This window comes from Enoplosus armatus, chromosome 15 (assembly GCF_043641665.1).
Source record: "Enoplosus armatus isolate fEnoArm2 chromosome 15, fEnoArm2.hap1, whole genome shotgun sequence".
Lineage (NCBI taxonomy): Eukaryota > Metazoa > Chordata > Actinopteri > Centrarchiformes > Enoplosidae > Enoplosus > Enoplosus armatus.
The window spans coordinates 5,592,893-5,605,792 of record NC_092194.1 but is presented as its reverse complement, the minus strand read 5'-3'; the positions used below and the strand labels follow the sequence as shown (position 1 = coordinate 5,605,792).

At 39.3% G+C, this 12,900-nt stretch overlaps 1 protein-coding gene across 1 annotated transcript in view; it reads right to left on the bottom strand.

Moving 5' to 3' along the window:
* kiaa1109 (KIAA1109 ortholog) overlaps positions 1-7,398 on the bottom strand; it is a 61,882-nt gene extending 54,484 nt beyond the window's left edge. The window contains exons 1-11 of the mRNA XM_070921108.1: positions 7,293-7,398; positions 6,226-6,342; positions 4,810-4,888; positions 4,652-4,716; positions 4,193-4,367; positions 3,584-3,665; positions 3,294-3,487; positions 2,177-2,256; positions 1,689-1,839; positions 1,259-1,415; positions 717-795 (exon numbers count right to left, since the gene is read on the bottom strand). Of these exons, the coding sequence (XP_070777209.1) occupies positions 717-795; positions 1,259-1,415; positions 1,689-1,839; positions 2,177-2,256; positions 3,294-3,487; positions 3,584-3,665; positions 4,193-4,367; positions 4,652-4,716; positions 4,810-4,888; positions 6,226-6,342; positions 7,293-7,398 (1,285 nt within the window). The remainder of the gene's footprint in view (positions 1-716; positions 796-1,258; positions 1,416-1,688; positions 1,840-2,176; positions 2,257-3,293; positions 3,488-3,583; positions 3,666-4,192; positions 4,368-4,651; positions 4,717-4,809; positions 4,889-6,225; positions 6,343-7,292) is intronic.
* Between the last annotated feature and the right edge of the window lie 5,502 nt (positions 7,399-12,900).

Here is a 12,900-nt window from a genome sequence, read left to right as displayed (position 1 = left end):
TCCTGAGGGAAGCAGGTGATGTGCAGTGGGTTTTTAGAGCTTTTTCACTAAAAGCAGCTGCATGCTGCGGCTGACGCGATGAGAGCGGTGACACTGAACCAAAACAGTTAAGTTGTGACAGCTGAACAATGAGCTGAAACTCACTATAAAGCTCCATAAAGCTGAGCGGAGCTACAGATTCAGGTTATAATTCTCTGAAGGCTCATCACTACGAGGGCCCCCTTTCATTGTCACATTGTTTTCACATTGTCATTTCATACGTTATGATAATTATGAAATGATCAATTATAGCCACTTTAATGAAGAATCCTGCACAATTCGCAGTGACACTTTTCACAACCAGATAGTTCACACTTAGACTTGCTGTGATCAAGAGATCCTAATTATGGGCCTAAATAACATGTGAATTATGATTTATTAAATAAGAATCTCTAAATGAAAACTGCAAACATTTGATTAAATCCCACATTTGCTTTGATCGTCTTGAAGATTCTGATTTTTATCTACAGTATGAATCTAATGTTTGATAAAGCTGCTCACCATGAGTGTACCACAGCCATTAGTCAGTGCAACAGATTATTACCAAATGATGGGAAAACTGTTGGAGTCAATGTGTGCTTCGACATGAACAAGATTTGTCCTCAAGCCAGCAGGACATCTGCTCTGGTAACCGATCCAAGTGCTGACATTTTGGTCTTTGAAAAACACACACTTACCGTTCTCTCCCACAGTCATGGGGATGTTGACTTCCAGGTAAGAGCCTGCACCTACATTCACATGGATGGCATTGGTTTCCTAGTAACAGGGATGAAGAGAGAGCGGGGGGGGCATGGAGGGGAGAGAGCGAGCAAGCAGAAAAGTCACCCATGCTGTCAAATTATTAGAGGATGCCTTACTGCCTTAAAAATAAAAGAAAGTCACCTAATCTGAACAAAAATATGTTCAAAAGGGGGTAATAAAATGACTATCGTCCCTAACTCAAGCCATTTTATGTTTTTATTCAACATGCATTCATGTTGATATTTAATATGCACTTCACATACTTAGCTTTGTGAAAATCCCTGCACTGCTCTCGGATGAAAATTTGAAAAAGCATAAAACATGAGCCACTATCAATAGCTAAAACATGGTGAGGCACAAAGACAAAGACATGGGGAGCAGCAGGGAAGAGGAAGAAAGATCACACAGGTTGCCAAGAAAGAAAGAAGGGAAAAAAAAAAAAAGAGAGAAGAAAGCAAGAGTGAAGAGCGAGAGTCACCCTGTTTTTGGTAAAAAGCAGATCGATGGTGGCGTCAGCGATGATGTTCATGCGGAGCTCGAAGGCCTGGATCTGCCTGGGCTTTCCTGGCTGGGCAACCTCGGTCACTTTCATGGCCTGGTAGTCAGCCGGCAGGAAGAACTTCCACAGACAGTCCCTGAGGAAAGTGGGAGTTGATGTAAATGCAAGCCCATATCGGCAAAGCCCAACTCTAAATCCTTAAAAGTTTGAGTCTCACATCTGTATGGATATGCTGTTTAAATACATGGAACAGATACAACAATAGTGCTGTGTTTTTCTAATGAATTTTTCGTTGACTAATTTCACCATCACAAGTAAGTTGCCTTGAGTTTAACTTCTAAAATCAATCCTTCAAAAGCTCACAGAAGAGGTTCTTTACAAGAGATCTCATGTTGAAATCATGACTCACCTCTGACGGTCTGCCCAGGGGCCGTAGTTGAAGTCAGTTCCTTTTCCACAGACAATGTCCAGACCCCAACATGGAGGCAGGTCCTGAAGCTTATCGCCCTCACTGCACGTCTCTGCCTCCTCCCCGCCCTCCTGCTCCACCGGCACCAGACCTGCACACACACACACACACACACACAAAAACACATTTCAAGACTTGACAACTAATACTGAACAAAAAGACACAAGTGGATGAAAAGCCTTGCAGACAATCTGAAAACTACTTTACAAACAACTCCTTCTTAATCATCTAGTCAATGTCCATCAGTCAAGCTCATGTTGCTCTGCTAGCAATGAAGTGTACAATGAAGTGTCCAATAGCAAAATACAGAATGTCCCAAATACAAACAGCAATTTCCCAGTAGCATTTTTTGGTGTTGTCGCAGCACTGCGAGTTCTGTGTGTTAACATTTTTAGATTGTGTGTGTGTGTGTGTGTGTGAGAGCATACCAGGTTCGTCCTGGTAATAGTAGATGTCAACATCATTGGACTGCATGACCACAAAGCCTTCACCCATCAGTCTGGGAGGTCTAGATGCAAAATTTAGAGTTTAGAGGTAAAGTACAGCGTTTAGGCAGAGGTTATGATCTCTGTAGCCTTTTCTAAATAACACCAAGTGGGGTCACAGCAGGTTAGCAGGTACCTGCATGAATTCAATGTTCAGTCTGGAGACACTCTTTCATTTCATAAATGCAGTGGCCTTCCTCTTGCCTATTTTTGCCTCATCTCACTGGACACTCCAATATAGCTTTAAGACACGTCAAGGACTGTTGGAGGTTGCAGAGGCTACAGTTGCCAAGTTTTTATTGAGAGAGAGGTCTTAATCACAGAGGGTTGAAGGAATTTCACTGTCCATGTCAGATAGTGCGGATAATGGTTTATAGTATCCCTGCTTATATTGTACTGATAGTTAAAGCTGCCAGCTGGAGAAAAGGGATGCTTTATTTAAATATTCTGCCAACATTTTTGGTATTAAACTTGTCAATTGCCCAATTCAGATATATACATCCTCATCTCTATTCTATTAAGATGTCTGCAGCTCCTATACTCAGCAAACTAAAAGCAGGAGTCTGTTTGCAATTTGTACAAGCAAGCAGAGAAATGTCGAGCGAGTCCTCTGCCTGTGCTTAAGTTTCACATGGTACATTACTTATTGTAGGATAAACAGGAAGAAACACAGAGAGCGGTGCACAGAGTAATCCATTTTAAACTGTATAATGATCTCATTTTCTACAGCCATTATGGTATGCTTAAAAAATGAGTGGCAAAGGATATTTTGAAGTTATTCTTCTCACTAGTGTTAGTACTGACAACAACACAAGTTGAAAAATGGTGTTTACAAGTTTCAAAAATTGCTTTGAATACATAAATACCAGAGGCTGCTACATTATTCAATCTCTTTGGTATTGCTTTCATAGGAATTTCACCCTTGAATTTAAACAGCAAAACCTCTTGAACTACCATCCTTTGAAAATGGGCGATTTTACAACAACGCTCGAATTAAATTAAAAACAAGTCAAATGTTGCCGCAGCAATGTTTCTTCACCAGCAAGAGACTTGAACCTACTCATCATTCTGCATGCCAAGGTAGCGTGGACTGGGAACCAGCATGACGCGCACATTCTCCAGCGAGCCTTTGACGATGTGCATGTACTGGTCCAGGTGGCTGGACGGAGGCTTGGTGGCGTACGTCAGGAAGGCATCCTCAAAGTTCACACACAGAGTCTGGGGGAGGTAGTGGTTCCCAAACGCCAAACGTCCCTACGAGAGAGCAAACACGCACGCAGGAACGCATAATCACTCGTTTTCCCCTGACCAAATTCCATGCAATTTCTGTTGAATTTGTGAGGTACTTACCGTGCTGATGTTAACTTTGATGACAGGAATGAGGGAGCGCCAAGACGACGTGGGGTCTGGACTCTCTGCTTTGATGTTCACACTATACAGGCACCAGAAGACATTCAGTCTTACAACAATTTAATAGTGCTACATTCTCAGTCAGTACAATAAATGTGTCTGTCAGCGGGAAATGACAACATCTCTCCTCTGTGCCGACACATCCAATGTATTTAGTGACATCAGACAGAAAAGGGAGCACATTTGTGCAGCTTTTTCAGATTGCTTGTCATCAAATCTCCATTCATCACTCATCTCTGATGGGAAACTGCTGATTCCTGGTTTTTTTTTTTTTTTTTTTGTTTACTGCTCAAATTTGTGGATTATTTAGCAAACAATAGGAGATTTACCCAGTGACATTTTTCCTCATCCTAAGTTAAGACAACTACAGAAGAAAGATACGGCAAGTACTCAGCAATCAGGAGCTTGCATTTCTTATCAATTATTATCAAATATAATTTTTAAGTAACTTCTACGTAAGAAACTTCAAATCAATGTTGTGGTTTGATTTTCCCTAAACAACACTAGCATTTAATGCTAGGACAATGTTTGATGAGGCCTTGGTCGTACCTTTCCAAGGTCTTGCTTGTGTCCTCTCGTCCCCTCTCTTCTTCTTTTTTGGGTGTTATGAGTGTGGGTTCCAATCCGAAGGTCTCCTGCAGTCGGGCGTAGAGGTCGGTCCGGTTGTAGACGTGAAATTCAAAGCCATTAACTGTCACGTAAAGCCTGGTCTCTGCCTTGGGGTCTGACAACAAGAGACAGAGAGAAAACTCAAAATGACATGCTGATGTTTCCTTCCATAACTGGTTCATTTAGAAAGCTGTTGCATCTTGATGGGATTGGAGAGCTTGAAGACATTCTACAATATTAAAATATATTAAAAATACTGACATTTGCTCCTACTTTTTCTGTGATGGACTGATAAGAAAACCACTTTAAATCCAGGGAAAGTTTATCAAAGCTGCATTTATCAGTATCAGGATAATTAAAGCTGCTAAAACTATGTGAAGAAATCTCTACTTTACTCACCATGCTGTTTCTGTTTTGGGTTATACATTTTCCACCAACGAAATATGAGGAAGCCATCCTGTATCCTGTAACACAGAGAAAAAAAACAATCAGTAAGCAAGCGATAAGATTATAGAGGAACAGAGGAGAAGCACACAATACAGCTCAGATCAGGTTACCTGATAGACATGTCTTGGTTGATGAAGTAGACATCTCTGAACATGACTTTCCCCGACAGCACAGAGAAGGAGAAGGAGCCTGTGGAGGGGTCAGAAACATTGTGTGTTGCAGACACATACGAGTGTAAGTATAGAGTATAAGTGTAGAATTCAATTTGGATTCAAACCAACAAACCAGCTAATTAAACTGTCCAAAAAAAGATTAATTAGACGGTTGTGTATGCCCTGGTAAAAATAAACAGTTGCTGGGATATTTAATCACCTCGTCTCTCTCTTATCATTGAGAAAAAAATAATCTCAATTAGGATCTCATTCTAGTACAAGTAGGTCAGAGTTTGTCACCGACAAAACTGAACATGATTTTCCATCAGTAATCCTTTTTTGGCTCATAACATGTCCTTCTTTTCTTTCGAGAGAGTGACAACTTCAACTATAAATCAACCCAGCTGACTTTCTGACTTTTCCGCTGATTGGCTAAAGAGATCGTCTCACTAGGAAGCTTGTTTTGGTCAGCAGTACCTTCCAGTGAAACTGTGCAGGAATGTTTACTCAACTCAGGCAAGAAACACCCTCAGGCATGCTGAAAGCTGCTTAACACTCTATAAACTGCGTCTCTGTAATGTAAATTCAAAACTGTGCTGTATGTTATGAAGGTTTTGCTCTTGTACTTCGGTTTATCTCCAAACTTTTGTATCCTTACAGGGCTTTTTGTAAACGTCACCCGTGGACAGAGAAACAACCTTTCAAATGTATTTTTTTTTTTTTTTTTTTTTTAAATCAATAAATTTTTTAAAAATACATTAGCGGGCACTCAGGTGACCGTTCAATTTGTAGCAACACATGTTGGCAAAGAGACATTAACTAAGCAATGCCTTACTCATAAAATCTTTACGCTGCCTTTGTAATCATTCTTGCACTTCCTGTTTACTCATAGCGTGTTTGCTGCAGGTTTCTGTCAACATTCTCTGCTGTCATCATTCACTGATAAAATGTCTAACAAACATGTCTCATTGCAAAGTAGGCATCACTGTGACATGCTCTGGCTTCTGTTTTTTGTGTGTACAGTATTTAGGGCTGTATTACAGAGCAGATGCACCTGACAAAATCTACTCTTTAGTAAAGAAATTGATGCATTTTTGGAAGAAACTAATCACTTGCTAAAAAATAATGGCAGGGTTACACTTGGATTTATGGCCTCAAGGTGCTTCATAAATTAAGTTCTGTGTCATTTATGTAGAGAAACTCGATCGGGTGTTGGTTGCAGTTTGCTGTTCAGACTCTGTGGAGATAATCACTGAGAGAAGCCAGCTCATCATGAAATATTCAGCAGAGTGAGTTAACGCCTTGAACTGAAAGCTTTGGCAGCGTTCCTCCTCCCTATTCATCACTGTGTGACAGAGCTCCCGATGCACACACCGATGTGAATGTAGCCATCCTTGTAGAGTCTGTTGATGATTAGGGTGAGGATGAGGCCAATGTTGCGGGAGTTGTAATAAGTTAAATAGATGATCCATCCACAGGACAGAATGGTAGCTGAAAGACAAAAACACAACACGGTCAGGTCCGTTAATGCAAGGAATAATAGGAGACAGTAAGTTCATGCTAATGCTGATTCTGCTTCTGTTAAGTCAAACTCTTTAATTATACATGTGAATTACCTTATTGTTTATAAAGCCAACAAACCGTGATTGGTCCTTTGAATACAACGAGCCAGATGCTACTTTCCCTGACCTGACACAGAGCCATCAGCACAGAGGAATGACTGCAGCAGTACAGTAGCAGTAGTCATACCAGTAATAGATTTAGAAACACGAAAATGTGTTATTTTTTGAAGGAATATAGTAAAGCAGATGGAACTGATATAGTAAACACTATAATAACTAATATCTGAGCTGTCAGCTGGGTTTTACTGCTGCACTGAAGGTTTTGTTTGCCTTTTTTCCCCAAAAGAGTTCTTTTCATCTTGAAGATGATATAAAGTAAACGGCAGCTTCATCCTGTGAGCTATGCAATACCGGCGGCCTACCAAGAGCTGCACCTGGACCCAGCAATAATTGGAAACTATAATTTCTCATAAGTTTCTCAATAATCTAATTAAATAATAACACAGTTAGCTTGATTGAAGCATTGAAAGCAAATACTAATTAAAATCTTTCATGAAATGACATCTTAAACAGATTAGGGAATACTACAGAGTTTTATCATACTTTATACTGTGCAGCTCAATGCAACCAACTTCAGCTTATTTAACATAATTGCAAATATGCCAAAATAACTTATTATAAACTGATACTGAAACAATTTTTCATGCTTACCACATTATCGAATTTGTTCTTATCATTTGACAAATGAGCCACTAGTATGCCCCCAATATTGAACTATCCCATAGCATGTTTTTAATGAGTATGAAAACCAAAGAAGGTAAATTACGTCAAGAAGTATTTACGAGAATATTCCCCACAACGCAGATACAGACGACTTACCAACGAGGAGCCAGATGAAGTTCGAGTTGTGCTTGGTAAGAAAGTCATCCAGGTCCACGAAGCTGGGGAAAGTGCTTTCATTGTTTTTGGAAACATGCCCCTCCATGGCTACAGGCTCTCAGTCTGATGTCTAAAACCGAACAAAATCACGTCAGATTACTTCCACGATGGCACAGAAAAAAACCTTGCATAACCGTGTTACCTAAAACTAAAAAAGAGAAATTAAAATGGTGGCAGATGGAATTGGAAGGCATGCAAATAAGACACGGGGAAAAAATAACATGCATCCTATTTATACAAAAATAATCAAAACAACATTTAAATATAAATATAAAATATAATTGAGTCAATTGTTCCAAGTAGCATTGCAAATTTGAACATTGAAAACTAACAAATGCAAGCTTTAATTGATGAAAGTTTTATTTTAACAAATATCATGAGCTATATTTGCTGCAGAATAAATGCAAAAGTAAATGTGATTACAATTAAATACTGTTTAAATAAAAGAATTAAAATTAAATAAATACAATAAATAATTATTTGAATCAGAAATTTAAAAAAATTATATGCGACACTCAAAACTACTGCTTCCACTCTGCTAATCATAATTCCACAAATGGCCTACAATTGTTGATATTAAGTAAAAAATAAAATGGGCTGCCCCAATCTCCTGACGACAGACTTAAGTCTTACTATTTTTTTACTTAAGAGAAAGAGCAGAAAATATAATGTCTACATGGTCAGGGCTCAGTTATATGCACGGTCTGTTCAATGTCTCACTGTGTTTTTGGACATTTGGAGAATCCGTTTTGCATTGGTAATTTTGCAAGGGAGGAATAAAGCACAGTTTTTAAGCGGTTGTTTAAGACGTCAAATAATTTGTACAGTACCCACTCTTCATAAGAGCTGAGCATGGGGAACTTAAAAAAATGCTTGCTACACGTGATCATGATTAGCTAGGCCTATATGTGCACCTACTTTTCATGTCATAGGCTGTGTTTGATGACGTGGACTTTGCTTCTACAGGAAGGATTATTTTATTTTGTTTGTGTGTGGCAGGGGGCCGGTGGAGGGGTACTGCACGTGTGTGTGTGTGTGTGTGTGTGTGTGTGTGTGTGTGTGTGTGTACATGTGTGTATACATGTGTGTATACGTGTGTGTATACGTGTGTGTATACGTGTGTGTGCGTGCGTGTGTCTGCAAGTGTATGCTGTGATCTCAGTCAGCCAATGCTTAGGAGTTAAAAGCTTGAATACTGTTACACACCCACAAACACAAATCCTCATCTAATCCACCTTAAATGACGTTGGCTGCAAAACCACTGAGATGTAACCAAATGCAGCACCAGAACACTGTTTCTAAATGTGTCTTTTTTAAAGATACAACATTTTAAGAAACAAAATGTCTGTTAAATTTGACATCCTGTAATTTTACAGAAGATCTGGATCTCACAGGGGACTTGACACGAGCTACCTGCCCGATGCTAATCCAATTCTGGCTGTGGTTGTTGGGTTTGTTTACTATGTCAACACTCATTTAGATGGTCAACTTTTTTTAAAAGAACTAGTGTTACCTGATGTATGCATGCTTGTGTGTGTGTGTGCATCTCTTATACACTACCTAACTGTCGATCACAGCGTGGATATTCCTGTAAGGCAAGTTCAAGTTTTGAAGAACACCCTACCTGAGTTACCTCATAACTCAGGTAGGGTGAGCACTGAATATCAATGTTGTCAATGACTCATCACAGCTACCTGTAACCTGAGTGTTTTCAGTTTTGATTTAGTGGGAGTGGAGGAGGAGGGTAATTCTGTCAGCTAACACAACTACCAATTCATATTTAGTTAGCTACCACAGCTGTTCCCAAAAAAATTTTTTGTTATCAACCATCAAAATAGATACCATACACATCAGACCAAACACTGCACCTGTCAACAAATCTAGATGAGGATGGTTTTTGGGAAATAACTTTTTCTGTTATCGTTGCAGACATAGTAGGGGACAGTGAAACATACATCTGAACAGTCACTCTTGGATCATGTAAAAAGATAATCAATTTTACTTGGGAGTCTGGCAACCACTGTATAAATACCTGATCACAAAACATTTAACAGGTACACAAACTAACTATCAAGACATGTAGTGCTGTCGTTCTAGGTATATTCATTTTCAGAGCAACATGGCAGAACTGAATGGATGGACTAGAAGTCAATTCTAGTCTATACCAGAGATGTTTGGTAGATTTAATCACGCTCACTGCGCCTAACAATTAATTCAAATAACTTTCAGTGCTGTTTGGGTGTTATATGTTGCTTAACGTTAAACAAGATAATGAGGATGACAAGAGAAAAGAGAACAGTAACTTACCGAGGGTACTTGACTGTCTTTAGCTTTGTTTACATATTGAACTGGTAACTAAGAGCTATCATCGACATGGTTTTCTGTCTTGATATAGCGCTATGTGAAATTAACCGTGGCCAGGTGTAAACCGATTGCTAAATTAACAATTCACTTGACTTCAGATGTAATCTGGAACCCAGAGCCATACCTGACACTAACCATAACGTTACACCTAGCTAGCTAATCCCAGCTCTTTAGTCATTTCCTGGGCATTATCCTCAGCACTGGAAACAAACACGAACTGTTGCCTAAAGTGTTTCCCCTTTTTTGGCGTGTGTAACGTTAGGCAAGAGGCTGCTGACCCGTCAAGTACAGCCAGATAGTCTCTTAGCCTCTTAGCTTGTGGATAATGCAGTTATTAAGCTAACCGCTAAATATCATAACGTTAGCACAGAGGTTAGCAAGCAAGCTAATGACAGCAGGCCGCACCCTGTAACTTCTCCTTCCTCAAACTGTGAAAACAAGTCACTTGGCGATAGTAAAATACCTTAATATCCTCGATAAAGCATGTGGTTTCATCTTTGCTCCGGTTATTCAGGAGTTGCTGTCCTTTCGTCGTGTCGGACATGGGCACAGCTAGCATCCTCTGTTGAATATTTACCTGGCAGACTGCCAGTTAACATCTCTTCCTGTTCTGTCGAGAGCAGTCACAAAATTGACCAATAGGAAAAATGGCAAGTCAGAGACTGACCAATTAGAGGAACGCGTGAGCGAGGCCACACACAGTTGACACACAGTATTTTTCTACCTATCAACATGAATGTTTTTATAGTAGTGGGAGTGTTTTTATGCTGTATTGGTACAGTTTTGTTGAACCCACAGCAGGATCAACAGGATTCAGACGTAATGTAAAATATTCTCTGCCATTTGCCTACATGTTTATTTTTTTAATTATCTGTTTATTAAAGTTTCCCAGAGCATAATGACCAAAGCCGTATAAAAATTCATTAAAACAAATTATATGCAGTTGAAAATAAAAGAAAGCACATTTAAAGACACAATTAAAAATAAAGAAAGGTGGTTTATCAGCCTGTGATCTTTCCTAGTGTTAAACTAAAAGCATATAGCAAAGAGATTACTTCTCATTAATATTGTAGATCAAATCCTTTTCTGCATAAGCTGAAGGGGATTCAATATTCAATGTGGACCATATTATTTTAAGGTACCAAGCTGAAATATTTCCCTTATTCAGTGAATATGATACAGAGGGGTTGCTGATTTGTATCTCAATTTATTGCAGTAAAAAAAAAAAAACAGCATCTGGCCAGTAGGGTAATAAAGTCTGCGGAGTCATTAGCATGGTAGTTGTAGTTGGTAGGTTAGAAATTAAAAATGGACTGTCCACTGACATTGCATCCCCAAATATAGCTTATCCAAGGGAATTGTAACAGAAAAGTATTCCATTGATACAAGAATGAGACTATTTGCTGTATTTGTAAAGATACATGTAGTTTGCTGACACATGTATTTTGCTGCCAATGAAAAATTTGAACTGATCATAGCACTAGATGAAAAGCCAGGGGATCAAGTTTATTAGAATTCATTCTGAGGGGGATGTGAATGTCTGTACCAAATTTCATGGCAATTCATGCAATAGTTGTTGAGACATTTCACTCAAAACCAAATATGTCAACCTCACGGCGGTGCTACAAGAACAGTCAAGGGATCACTAGAGTCAGAAGGATTCATCCTCTAGGAACCATGAATGTTGATGCTGATGTAGGTGTTGAAGTGAATGTGAAAACTTTCATTAGAGGATAAATCAGGGAGTCATCAAAGTCAGTAGGATTCATCCTCTGGGGACCATTAATGTCAAAATTGCATGGCAATCCATCCAATAGTTAGAAATATTTCAGTCTGGACCAAAGTGGTGGACCAACTAACCAACAAACATTGCCATCCCTAGAGTCAGTCTAAATACTTAAATATGTTTGCCAACATGGGAGTTATTTTTGAAACTCTTCTTTGTTTATTCATTTGTTTGTGGGAATGGCTCAAATGGATAATAGATTCTGTGAATAGTTGCGTCTATACTCCTAAAATGCTCAACTTAACACAAATTAGTTGGTAAAGTGGTTGGACTCTTAAAGTAGCTGGAAACTCAAGAGGAAGAGGAAAGAAGGCAAGAGACCATTTGATTTCCTGCTCTATTCAAAAGCAATCTAATGTTAAAGCACCAGAAACAGTTAAGGTTACAATATCAACTTCTTTGTTATCTCTAAGAACTGCCAGAACTCTAGGGTACTGTTTAATGTAAGAGGCTGTTGCCGTGCCCTCCTCCAGTCACAACAACAAAGCCTCCCCAAAGAACACGTAGGAGTCATTTTGCTGAAAAGGTGCCAAACATTCGGCTCAAAGCTTTTCCCTGCCAATCAAGGCTTCCCCTCAAGACCAACCTATTTTGGCTGCGGCTTTAAAAGAAACCATTTCTCACATGAATTCTTTTTCCTGTCTTGTGAATGTTTTTTCAACTAAATTCCTGAAGGAGGTCCTTGGTACAGTCACTACAGATAGTCTATTAGTAATTAACAGCGCCTTCACTTTTGGTTCATTCCCCTCCTGTTTTGAATATGCAACAGTTCAAGGCCCTCTAGAGGACACCTAATTATCATTTTCTTGCTCCAGGCAATTATAGAGACTACAATCCTCAAGCAGCCTTTTTTTCATCCAGTGGTTTAGAGAAAGCAGTTTCCTCACAGATGCCATCATTTATGGATACATCACAGAGAAACCGCAGTTAGATTGTGAAGGACTTCACTGTTCATGAACTGCCTCAGTTAAAGTTACTTATTATTTCTGCCTCACTGATAAATCCACTGTTTCACTATATTCTTTTCAATTTTAATACTGTCTGACCCCCACAGACCAATCTCATTATAAGGCTATTTAATGTTATCCAACCACACCTTGAAAGGTTAGTCAGAGATATAGCTCCCAAATGGGCCTGGTGGTGTGGATCTCATAGATTGACCTGATGCATGCTGTGTTGTCAGGGTTAATGTAGGCACGATGCCCCTTTCACTGCATACTGCATACCTCCACTTGCTATTTCCACCGTGACGCACACACAACACTTTGCCAGATTGTCGTAACTTGATTTACACAACTACTTTACATCAAGACATTAAGTACTGAATGTATAAAAAACTTTCTGCAGGACAGGAAAAAAAAATATAAAGCACATTTGGCACACTCGGTTCCATTAACC